Genomic DNA, 13,651 nt, shown 5'->3' on the forward strand with positions numbered 1-13,651 from the left:
TTCTGAAGAAGGGTCCAGACCCGAAACGTCAGCTTTCCTGCTCCTCTGATGCTGCTTGGCCTGCTGTGTTCATCCAGCCCTACACCTTGTTATCTCAGATTCTCCAGCATCAGCAGTTCCTACTATCTTTGAACCAATTTATTCATATTGTATTGAGTTTTGGGCAGTAGTGGTGGTGAGAGTAGTTCATTGCTACCAATCCTCTGCCGTATGCTTTTGAAAGAAGTTCCAGCAGTGCCTGGTGGGGCACCTTGAAAAGAAACAAAATTTATACTCAACAGAAACTTGTAAAACCAGAATGGAAACTTACCAAAATCAAACCAAAATAACATTATCTCAGGTGCTGATGCATCCCAGCTCCTGCAGTGCCCCACTGATCTCTAAAAACAATTATTATTTCTACACTTTTTAACTTTAAATGTACAAAATAAATTTTACAGTCTCAGAAGGGGATACTGTAATAAAAATGCAAATAGACGATTAACAGAATCTTACAGAAGGGAACAGACACCTATCAAATTAAAAGTAACATTTTCCAGATGATGCACCTCACCTCTTGCTTTGTGCACTGGCCTCCAAAGGCAATTCTCCTCTCTATGCTGAGTCTTAAGGTCTAGTCTAATTATCAGTGGTAGAGGATAGACTGCTGGAAAGCTGGAAAGCCATAGCGATAAATTTTGTTCTATAACAAGGCATAGCAACAGGTACGACTAGCATTATCCAGTTAGATATAATTACAGATATCTGGAGCAGGTATGACATTTCTGTCTCCATTGAGATCTCATGCACCACAATTTCTCCATCCATGAACTGGTGACACATGACCAAGTTGGATGAAGCTAATACAACTTCAACATATTTTCTTTCAGAACCATTACATACATTCCCAACCATCTGACAACACAGGCAGTGAAGTGAATGTGGGGTGGCACAGTGGCTCAGTGCACCAGGGACCCGGGTTCAGTTCCAGCCTCGGGCGACTGTCTGTGTGGAATTTGCACGTTCTCCCCGTGTCTGCGTGGGTTTCCTCTGGGTGCTCTGGTGTCCTCCCACAATCCAAAGATGTACAGGTTAGGTGGATTGGCTATGTTAAATTGTCCATGGTATGTAGGGTAGGGGGTGGGTCTGGGTGGGATGCTCTTCAGAGGGTTAGTGTGCACTTGATGGGCCAATACAGTGTGGCCTGTTTCCACACTTAGGAATTCTAAGACCTGCCTCCATTGCTATCTAAGTCCAGCTGTTATTGAAGCCATCATCAATGCTTTTGTATTGTTGAAATCTTAAGATTCCAATGCAATCCCATGTTATCCATCCTTCATCTGTATCAACTTATCTAAAGTTCTGTTGCCTACACTACATCATGTCACACAGATTAATGACTCCTGCCCTCCCTGTCCAATATTGTGATTTTATCTGCCTTGAAGAAATTAAAAATTTGCAGTTCTGAAGAAAGGTGACTGGACCTGAAATGTTAACTCTGCTTTCCCACCACAGACACTGCCGGACGTGCTGGGTTTCTCTCGCAATTTCTGTTTTTGATGAAAATTTACAAACCCCGATTTCCTAGTGAAGTGCTGTAACGATTACACCATGCTACCATCCCTGATGAGTGTTGTTAAACCAGTGACGTGTATTGTTCAGAGTTTTAGACTTTGCTTTACCAGTCATCTTATGCTTGTTGGCTGTGTCTATCTGAGTCAATCCTATGCTTTCAACAGTGTTATTTAGCTGCAGTTTTGCATAACCCATAGCTTTTCTTCTTTGAAAATGTGACGCGCCTTCACTTTCATTGCATACCCGTAATGTGGAAGCCTGTTAATTGTGGGCTCATTCAGAATAACACAGAGAGAATGGCACTCTGCAAAATGCATCGGAGATAGAATTTCTCTTACAATCAGCTGGCTATTATGTCGCATTAAACTTTGACATAAATATTTGAATAATCCAAACAACATACGCTTGCAGCACAAAGGATGCTGATATTGAATCCAATCCTTGTACTAAGAGGACTTTTGCCATGCACACAAAGCTCGATCATGTACCCACCCATCTGCCAAACTGCGGTGTAAATGGTCCTTTGTCTCCTATTTAGACTAGGATGTAAAAGCATTAGAGGCAGCTCGGAGGGGATTTACCAGATTGCTATAAAACAAAGAACAGCAGATATTGGCAATCTGAAACAAAAACAGAAATTGCTGGAGAAACTCAGCAATTCTGGAAGCATCCGTAGGAAGAAAGCAGGGTTAATGTTTCAAGCCTGGTGAATCTTCATCAGAACACATTAAAGAAGGTGTTCTCCACAGGCCATAACTCACTGCAGCAATCTAGAATTGCACAAGGCAGAACAGGAGCACTTATACAGAGTTTTTAAAAGGAATGGATGCCCAAAAAGCACAACAGGAAGACACAACATGGCCAGCCATCGCAGTCACCTTACCGTACATCAGAAACATTTCAGAGATGACCACAAGACTACTCGGACCCCGAGGTAACAGGGTAATCCACAAACCAACAACCACCCTGCAACAACTTTTGTTTTCTCTCCAAGTATTTGACAAAATTTTTGCCAAAACCAATCCTGATTAAGAGTCAGAGAACAAAGAAAATTACAGCACAGGAACAGGCCCTTCGGCCCTCCAAGCCTGTGCCGATCCAGATCCTCTATCTAAACCTATTGCCTATTTTCCAAGAATCTGTATCCCTCTGTTCCCTGTCCATTCATGTATCTGTCTAGGTACATCTTAAATGACGCTATCGTGCCTGCCTCTACCACCTCCGCTGGCACGCGTCCCAGGCACCCACCACCCTCTGCGTAAAGAACTTTCCACGCATATCTCCCTTAAACTTTTCCCCTCTCACCTTGAAATCGTGACCCCTAGTAATTGAGTCCCCCACTCTGGGAAAAAGCTTCTTGCTATCCACCCTGTCTATACCTCTCATGATTTTGTAGACCTCAATCAGGTCCCCGGTCAACCTCTGTCTTTTTAATGTAAATAATCCTAATCTACTCAACCTCTCTTCATAGCTAGCGCCATCCATACCAGCCAACATCCTGGTGAACCTCCTCTGCACCCTCTCCAAAGCATCCACATCCTTTTGGTAATGTGGCGACCAGAACTGTACGCAGTATTCCAAATGTGGTCGAACCAAAGTCCTATACAACTGCAACATGACCTGCCAACTCTTGTACTCAATACCCCGTCCGATGAATGAAAGCATGCCGTATGCCTTCTTGACCATTCTATCAACCTGTGTTGCCATCTTCAGGGTACAATGGACCTGAACACCCAGATCTCTCTGTGCATCACTTTTCCCCAGGGCTTTTCAATTTACCGTATAGTTCGCTCTTGAATTGGATCTTCCAAAATGCATCACCTCACACTTGCCTGGATTGAACTCCATCTGCCATTTCTCCGCCCAACTCTCCAATCTATCTATATTCCGCTGCATTCTCCGACAGACCCCCTCACTATCTGCTACTGCACCAATCTTAGTGTCATCTGCAAACTTGCTAATCAGACCATCTATACCTTCCTCCAGATCATTTATGTATATCACTAATAACAGTGGTCCCAACACGGATCCCTGTGGAACACCACTGGTCACAGTTCTCCATTTTGAGAAACTCCCTTCCACTACAACTCTCTGTCTCCTGTTGCCCAGCCAGTTCTCTATCCATCTAGCTAGTGCACCCTGGATCCAGTCACCAGACTGAAGCGGTTAACTCTGCTTTCATCCCAAAGATGCTGAGTTTCTCCAGCAATTCCTGCTTTTGTTCTCTAGAATGATGTGGGCTGTCTTGTGGCCATAGATTAGACAGATTAGACTTGTTTTCATTGAGGCTAGGAGAATGATTGAAGTACAGTTGATTGAGGAGGAGACAGTGATGTAATGCACTTCAAAAGCAATGCAGAACCCCTAACAAATATTCTGGGTGCATGGGTTTGAATCCCACCATGGAAGATAGTGAAATTTGAATTCACTTGGAACCTTGATTAAAGAGCTGGTCTAATGGCAACCAGGTAACCACTTACAATGGTCATTAAAAACCCATCTGGTTCACTAACGTCCTTTAGAGAAAGAAACAGTCATCCTTACCTGGTCTAGCCTACACGTGACACCAAATCCAAAGCAATGTGGTTGACTCTTTAAATCACCACAAGGGAATTGGGGCAATAAATACTGGCCCATCCAGAGATGCCCATATCCCAGCAACGAATAAAATGAAATATAAGACTGGGAAGGTTTTGACAAGAATGTTGAAAGAAGAGGCCAGACTTAGACAACACTGTTCAAAAATTTGGGTGGTGCCCTGTTAGGGCAGAGATCCGGAGTGCTTTTTTCTCTCTGAGGCTAGTATGACTTTTGATCTCTACACGTTGTGGGAGGTAGAGTCATTGAATATTTTTAATTCAAAGCCAGATAGACTCTTGTTATGCATGGGAATCAGAGGGAGCAGTGGATGTCTCAACAATTAATCTCACATTTTAATCTTATTTTGCTGGAAGATGTTATGCCAAAGTAAGTGGTTGGAGTTATAATACAGATCAGACATGATCATAGAATCCCTACAGTGTGGAAATTGGCCCTTTAGCCTAACAAGTCCACACTGACCATCAGAGCATCCCACACAGACCCATCCCACATAACCCACTGAATCTAAACATCCCTGCACACTATGAGACAATTTAGCATAGCCAGTCTACTGAGCCTGCACATCTTTGGACTGTGGGAGGAAACCCATGCAGACACGAGGAGACGTGCAAACTCCACACAGACAGTTGCCTGAGAGTGGAATCGAACCCACGTCCCTGGCAGTATGAGGTGGCTGTGCTAACCACTGAGCCACCGTGTCACCCCTTCAATGATCTCATTGAATTTGAGGGACTAAACGGTGGACTTAGAATCATAGATTCCCTCCAGTGCAGAAGCAGCCCATTTGGCCTGTCGAATCCACACCAACCCTCCAAAGAGCATCCCACCCAGACCCACCTCACTACCCTATCCCCATAAACCTGCATTTTCCATTGCTAACTCATCTAGCCTGTACATCCCTGCACACTATGGGGCAATTTTAGCATGGCCAATCCACCTAACCTGCGCAGCTTCGGACTGTGGGAGGAAACTGGAGCACCCGGGGAGAATGTGCAAACATCACGCAGGCAGTCAACCAAGGATGGAACTGAACCCAGGTCCCTGGTGCTGTGAGGCAACCGTGCTGCTCCTTCTTGTTCCTATGTTTTTGTGTTCCTTATTGTATTGCCACAAAACCTATCATTGGTCCAAAAAAAAGTCTGCCTGATTAGAATTCGGAAAAACTAATTTATATGTGAGGCAGCCACTACGACGTCTCCTTTGCTACCTCTGAGTGGAATGAAAGATTTTGAATGTGTGTTTTTTATTTATTCATTTACAGAATGTGGGCATTGCCAGTAATTATTTGCTCAGTCCCTGATTGCCCTAGAGAAGATAGTGTTGACGCGCCATTGTGAATCGCTACAGTCTTTGCAGTGTAGGTAGGCTCACAATGCTGTTAGGAAAGGAGTGCATAGATGTTGACCCAGTGACCATGAAGGAGTGGCAGTACATTTCCATGTCAGGATGATGTGCGACTTGGCTGACTGTGTGCATGTAGTGGTGTTTGTATGCATCGTATATCCTTGTCCTTCAAGGTGGTAGAGGTCCCAGATTTGAACAGTGATGTCAGAGTGAGGTACTGCAATGCTTCTTGTAGATGGTCTATGCTGAAGTCACTGTGTCAGAGATGGAGGGAGTGAATGTTTGTGGGTGCAGTGTCTAAAGAGCAGACAACTTTGTCCTGGATGGTGTCAAGCTTCTTGAGTGCTGTAGGAGCTGCATTTATCCAGGTAACTAGAGAGTATTCTTGTGCCTTGTAATGGTTTGCAGGCTTTAGGGAGTTAGGAGGTGAGTTCCTCACCACAGAATTCTGAGCCTCGGACTAGCTCTCATAGCCGTAGAATTTATATTGCTGCTCCAATTGAGTTTCTGATCAATGGTAATCCCCAGAATGTTGATAATGTGGAATAGTAAAGCCATTGAACGTCAAGAAGTGATGGTTAGATTCTTCCTTGTTAGAGATGGTCACTGCCTGTCACCTGTGTGGTACAAAAGTTACTTGCCACTTGTCAACCTGGACATTGTCCAAGTCTTCCTGCATTTGGACATGAATAGTTTAAGTGTCAGTGAAATCATGAATTATGCTGAATATTGTGCAACATCAGCAAATGTCCCCACTTCTGACTGTCTATGGAAACATAAAAACTAGTATCAAGAGTAGATCATTCAGCCCTTTGAGCCTGCTCCATCATTCAATATAATCATGACTGATCCTCTATCTCAAAGCCACATTCCTGCTTTCTTCCCATAAGCTTTCAAACTTCAAATAATCAAATAATGTTGATCTTGCTAGTGTTGATTTTGCATTGGGCACCTCCTGTGCAGCTGCAGCCTTGTATGCCCTGCCCTGTCTAAGCACCCTATGATCAGTATGTCTTTGTTTGCTTTGACTTGCTTGTATTAATTGCAAAACAAAACTTTTCATTGTACTTGGGTACACGTGACCACAATAAATCAAATCAAATCAAATTTAATCAAAACAAACCCTTGATGCCTTATGATAGAGGGAGGGCCTGGGACATAACCCTGAGGAACTCCTGCAGAGATGTCCTGAGACTAAGATGATTGACTTCTAACAGACACAGCCATTTTCTTTTGGGATTGGTTGAACACTACAGAAATTCCCTTTCCCACCACAATTCCCATTGACTATAATTTCGCTCGGTCCCTTGGTACCGTATGCGGTCAATTGCTGCCTAAATGTGAGAGGCAGTCATTCTCACCACCCTTCTGGAGTTCAGCTCTTGCACACATTTGGACCAAGGCAGTAATGAGACCAGGAGCTGAGTGGCCCTGACCAAACTGAGGGTTGGTGAGCAGGTTTTTATGCTGAGCAAATGTTACTTGGTTGCTCTGTCAACGACCTCTTCCATTACTTTGTTGCTGACCAAAAGTGAAATGACAGGATGATAATTGACCAGGTTGGATACCTCCTGCGTTTTTGTGGACAGGACACACCTGAGCAGCTTTCCACATTGCTGGATAGATGCTAGCGTTGCAGCTGTTATGAATTTTTGGGAAATGCATGATCACAAATTGCCTAGATGGAGCATGATGGGATTCATGATGTTCAATAGCATAAAAAATGGGCAGAATATCAAAGTTGCACCCAGTACAATTGCTCACTCTCCGAATATACATCTCACCACCAAAGTGTCAGCTGGACAACATTTTCGGCAGCTGTAACTGACATTGAAGTGCCCTGATGTTTAGTTCCATGGGAATGTGCAAGTTTCAGATTTCATCTTGAAGAATGCATACTCCATTAACCTCCACTCATTGTGTACGTCTTAAAAACAAAAACCTTCCGTAGGCTACAGTGAATCAAATGCAACAGACGGAAGCCCCAACAACAGGAACTGAACACATAATCCAAGATGACACACCAGTGCACTGAGAATGTCAGAGGTGCCATCTATTGGATAAAAGTTTAGACCAAAGTTCTTCCATCTCACTCCGTTGGATGTAAAAGATTCCACCGCACTAATGTGAAGAGAAACGCAGGCTGTCCAGGTCTTCCAGAGAATGGTTTTCTTTCCTCAGCCTAACAATGGCAAAATGACAGGTTAGCTGGCTGGTTATCTCATTGCTGTTGGTATGATCTTCCAGGGTCCACATTAGTTGCAGCATCTGCTAGTAGTCGGATACCACACTTGGTGAGAGTTTGGTCCTGGGCAGAGGGAGAGACGGAGCCAGTGGCTTGATGGGAAGACTCCATGGCCAAAAGGGTAAGCTGCAAATCCTGAATAAGAAGTTCCCAGTCGGTGCAGAGCTGGACTGATAAAAGCATCTTTCACAGAGATGAGGGGGAGAGGATTCACACACAGCAAACTCAAATCAAAAGAAATGTCCGTCTCTTGAAAAATGTGCTGCCTAAAGTTCCTACATTTCAGAGCTAGTTCTCTAGTAATGAAGCACTTGGGGACATTCTAATAACATGCTGGGATAACCTTTCTTTAAAATATCATTTGTTAACAAGGAAGTAATATGACAGGAGATTCATTAATCCTCAGTAAAAGAAATGTGTGTGTCTCTCGTTTGTCATTTTCTTGCTGAAAGTTACATGGACAATCTGAGTAGCCCAATTGTGCACAGCAAGATCCCAAACGCAGCAGCATAGATCCCCAAATAATCATCTTGACAGGAGTTGTTAGAGGGATAAATGTTGACCAGAACATTCTCGCTGGTATCCTCTTTCGGTCTTTATACAGGCCTCACATTTCTTATAACCATCTCATAGCTGCTCTCTTCGATTTGTATTTGTGCACTTGCAAATGAAATTTGCTCCCTTGTTTCCAGGTACCCATTGAATGCCTCTGATAGAAATTCTGTTCACTTTTACAAATCCAGTTGTCTGCCTCTAAATTCTCTAGAAAGTGGAGAAGTTTGAGAAGTGATCCCATCGAACTGTGTAAAATTCTTAAGAGTTCGACATGTGTGCACCTGGAGAAATGTTTTGATTGGTAGGGGTTGGTCATTGAGGACTAAAACCAGAAGAAATGTCTTCATTCACAGTGTTATGGATATTTGGAATTCTCTAGCCCAGAGTGCTATGGGTGTTCAACGATTGAATATGATCAACATAGAGATTGTATCTAAATATCTATCCAAGAGATCTACTGACTCATGACCTCCTGGGTGTCCATTCCCCATTGCAATGACTCCAACAAACTGGATCGAGAGTTGGTGGACACTTACAAGTGGGTGACAGTTGCTGATAGCCTAGAAGCTATCTGTTAGGACATTGCATTGGATGTGGAAGTAAAAGATTATGTACATTAGCAGGGAGAATCAAGAAGCTGAACATTATATAAATGGGGGAGGACTGGGGAAAGCTGTAGCAAGGAGGGATTTGGAAGTCCATGTGCATAAATCACAAAAAACTATCATCCAAGTCAAGCAGGTCATAGTGAAGGCAAATGGCGTTCATTTCAGACGAAATGGGGTATAGAAGTAAGGAGGTCTTACTAAAACAATGTGATGCATTAGTCAGATCACAGTTGGAATACTGTGCATAGTTTTGGATCCCTTATTCAATGAAAGACACCGAGCACTGGAAGCAGTCTAGTGTTATGGAGGGGGAATGCTGAACTCCTCTGATATTTAAATGAAAACACAAGCCCCTATCTGTTCTGATGGGAGTAGAAGTTCCCTTCTAATAATTACCCCTGAAACACCCAGAGAAGCTCACCTTGCCCCTTGTAACCTGTTAAAAGATTGGTTAAAAGAAAGAAAATTCCTGATCTCCTTTGTAAATAACAAGAAACAATTCATTTATTTATTTAACTCTAACAATGAACAATTCTACAGAATTACTCACAAACCGAACAATTCCCACCTAAGTACTAACTACTCCCTAACTGGTCTAAATTGCACCTGAATGTTATTCAAATAAACACAAGTCCTACTTATATAAACCCAATAAATAAGTCAATGATAAGTTAAAACTTAGTCTCTCCAAGTTCGCACAGACTGTCTTCCGAAACACTCTGCCTTCTCCAGCCTTTCTCCTGTCAATCTCACATCATAAATGTCTTTCTTCCACTGATTCTGCTGTCAGAGATGTTTTTCTCTGTAATTGCTCCTGTGAGGACTTTTAGCTAGAAATGCTTTCTCTGACAGCTAAAAGGTGTTGTCTCTTGGCAGTTGGCAATTGGCTCTCTCTGATTTTCCAAATGCCCTCCTCTTTATGCCCATGATTACATAACAATATTTCTTACGTAGGATTGGTTCAACACCATCAGATTTAAATTTAATATGTTGTTAGTATCTAAGGGCTTGGTTTAAATTCATTTGCTAAATTTGAAAAGATTTGTTGGCTTGGTAAAAATGCTGCTTGGCTGTTCGATACAGAATGTTTCCATTCAGGCACTCTCTGTACAATGCTTGCAAACTTCCGAGCACAAACAAAGCACAATATCTTAAAGGGACCATGCACTGTTTTTCAATTCATGAGTATTCTATACAACTTCGTAACATTAGAAGAAGTTCAACAATTTCTGAGCACGGTGGCTCAGTGGTTAGCACTGCTGCCTCACAGTGCCAGGGACTGGGCTTCAATTCCATCCTTGGGTGACTCTCTGTGTGGAGGTTGCACATTCTTTCCGTGTCTGTGTGGGTTTCCTCTGGTTGCTCTGGTTTCCTCACACAGTCCAAAGATGCGCAGGTAGGTGGATTGCCCATAGTGTCCAGGGATGTTTAGGTTAGACATGGGAAATGCAGGGGAATGGGTCTGGGTGGGATGCTCTTTGAAGGGGCGGTGTGGACTTGTTGGGCTGAATGGCCTGTTTCCACACTGTAGGGATTCTATGAATTTGATCCAAGTATGGAGAGATTGGTCTTATGAGGAGAGGTTGAGTGTGATTGAGAATTTAGAAGAATGAAAGGCAACCTAATTGCAACATACAAAATTCATGGGAATTTGACAGATGTGGGAGGTATTTTTTCCTTGTGCGTGAGTCTAGGACCAGAAATCTCGTGGTAAATAGCCACCTATTTAAGACAAAGATGAGGAGGAATTTCTTCTCAAAGGCTAATGACTCTGGAATTCTTCACCACAGATGGCTGTTGTGGCTGGATCATTAAGTACATTCAACACAGATTTCCAATTATTTAGGGAATCAAGAGCTATAAGGAAAAGCAGGAAAGTGGGGCTGAGGATTATCAAATTAGCCATGATGTCCTTGAATAGTGTAGCAGACTAGATGGGCTGAATGTCTTCTGCTGTTGTGTCTTATGGTCTCATAGACATTGATTATTCAACTGACTGAGACTAAAGAGATCTGCAAAAATCCTGCTCCTTCACAGCTCACTGCCCTGCTCTATGGCAAGTGAGGCTGAGTCTACCAGGCCAGAGTGGGATTCCTGAGGCACCCTAAACTATGCCTAACACAGTTCATCACCACAGTGCAAACTCTCATCCCACTAGACAATAGACTGACAAAAAGAGAGAAAGCCAAGGGATATGGGGATGATGCCGGAAAATGGAGTTGAAGTCAAAGTTGAAGGGTGGTTATAAGAAGGTGTTTAGCACACTTGCCTTCATTGCTCAGACCTTTGAGTATAAGAGTTGGGATGTCATGTTGGAGTCGTACAGGATTTGGTGAGGCCTCCTCTAGAGTACTGTGTCCAGTTCTGGTCACACTTCTATAGGAAGGATATTATTAAGCTAGAGAGAGTTCAGAAAATATTTACCAGGATGTTGCTGGAATGGAGGGTTTGAGTTTTAAGGAGAGGTCGGATAGGCTGGGACCTTTTCCCATTGGAGTGTAGGAAGTTGAGGGGTGACCTTACAGAGGTTTATAAAATCATGAGGGGTATCAATAAGGTGAATGGCAAGTGCTTTTCCCTAGGGTTGGGGATTTCAAGAATAGTGGGCATATTTTTAAGGTGAGAGGAGAAAGATTTAGAAAAAGACATGAGGGGCAACAGTTTTCACAGACAGTTGAATGAACTGCCAGAGGAAGTGGTGGATGCCGGTACAGTTACAATGTTTAAAAGACGTTTGGACAAGCACATGAATAAGAAATATTTGGAAGGATATGGACCAAGTGCAGGCAGGTGCGACTAGTTTAGTTTGGGATTACGGTCGGCATGGACTGGTTGAACTGAAGGGTCCGTTTCTGTGATGTATGACTATATGATTCTATGACTCTAAGATCCTCTGTGACCATATTGAAAACTGAGCGGACTTAAAGAGCTGAAAAGCCTACTCCTGGTCCTATTTCTTATGCTCCTCTGCACATTCATAATGGGAATAACTTGAGTGAAATTGTGACTCTGTACTTCTGCGCTCTGACTTCTGGTGGTGTTGTGCACTAAACATTACTTTTACAGTTTTCATTACTTATGGCACATGTGGGAATTCTTCATTGAATAACATCGAGATGCCAACTTGAAAATAAGCCATTTGGCCCAACTAGTCTTTTTATCCCTCAAAAGAGCAACACTGATCCATTGTGGCCAACTTGTGACTGTATCAGAGATAGTAGGAACTGCAGATGCTGGAGAATCTGAGATAACAAGGTGTAGAGCTGGATGAACACAGCAGGCCAAGCAGCATCAGAGGAGCAGGAAAGCTGATGTTTCGGACCTAGACCACTGTATCACTTCATTTCACAATTCTTAAACCATTCGCTAACTTGTCCTTCCAGTAACTTCTGAGGAAGGATCACTTGACCCAAAACATTAACTCTGATTTCTCTCCACAGATGCTGCCAGACATGCTGAGCTTTTCCAGCAATTTCTGCTTTTGTTGCCTCCAGGCAACTTTCTTCATCTTTCTGAACAAGTTTGTTTCTCGCAGTCTTGAATCCTTGACGTTTAATGTTATATCACTGTCACTACGTTATAGACCTTGGCCCATTCCTTCATAACCTTAAGCATTTCGATCAAATCCCCACTGCACCAATTAAAACAGCTCCAATTTATAACAGAGAAGGTGTGTACAGGTGCAAGATAGCACATGCACACACAGGAATGGAATTATATTTTGAATGGTGCCAGAATTGTGTAGGTTGTATTTGATGTTCACACTTCTGGTTTTGAAATCCTTCCAAGGTCTCACTTTCCCTCTATCTGACTTCCTTCAGCTCTACAGCTTGGAAATATCAGTGTTTCTCTAATCATGGCCTTTATCCCAGATTTTCATTGATCCACTATGACATGCTTTCAGCTGTCTAGGCCCTTGACCCTGCAATTCCTCCTCCAAACCTCACCGTCTCTCCACTCCTCTTCCTCCTTTAGGAGACTCATCAAAACCAACCACTTTTGGTCCCAATGTCTCCTTATGACGCTTGAAGTTGAATTGTGTTTGGTAATTTTTCAAAAATTCATTCATGGGATGTGGGTGTCACAAGCCAGGCCATCATTTATTGCCTATTCCTCATTGCCCTGAGGGCATGTATAAGGTTAACCACATTACTGTGGATCTGGAGTCACTTGTATGCCAGACCAGGTGAGGATGGCAGATTTCCTTCTCCAAAGGACAGTAGTGAGTCAGATGGGTTATTCCCGACAATTGATATTGGATTCGTGGTCATCATTAGCCTCTTAATTCCAGATTTTGTGTTGAATTCAGATTCCACTGTAGTGGAATTTGAACCCAGGTCCCCAGAACATTTCCTGGTTTCTGGATTAGCAGTCCAGCAATAATACCACTGGGCTTTTGCCTCCCTGAAGCACCTGTGAAGCACCGTGATACATCTTTCTCCAAAAAAGATGCAATATAAATCCAAGTTGTTGTTGTTAAATGTAAATCTGCTTTCTTCCCTATTTCCATTTAGGTATATTCCCAGCTGCCCACGGACCAGTGTACACAGCCACAAAGCATGGTGTAGTTGGATTCACCAGGGCTATAGCAGTGAGTACTCCTTAGTCATGATTTTCTCCCTTTGCCATTGTTATCCTTTCTGTGTCTTCACTGTTCATATGACACTAAAAATCAGGTGGATCCAGTGTTGTAAATTTCTTTGTGCATTCTGTGTTTTGGTGCTGCAGAATACAACAATCCAAT

General features: G+C 43.0%; 1 protein-coding gene across 1 annotated transcript in view; it reads left to right on the forward strand.

Annotated features, from left to right (window-relative positions):
• Positions 1-13,651, forward strand: part of LOC109928023 (15-hydroxyprostaglandin dehydrogenase [NAD(+)]-like) — a 67,259-nt gene that overhangs the window by 39,349 nt on the left and 14,259 nt on the right. The window contains exon 5 of the mRNA XM_048595087.1: positions 13,422-13,498. Within this exon, the coding sequence (XP_048451044.1) occupies positions 13,422-13,498 (77 nt within the window). The remainder of the gene's footprint in view (positions 1-13,421; positions 13,499-13,651) is intronic.

This window comes from Rhincodon typus, chromosome 3 (assembly GCF_021869965.1).
Source record: "Rhincodon typus isolate 14 chromosome 3, sRhiTyp1.1, whole genome shotgun sequence".
Taxonomy (NCBI): Eukaryota; Metazoa; Chordata; class Chondrichthyes; order Orectolobiformes; family Rhincodontidae; genus Rhincodon; species Rhincodon typus.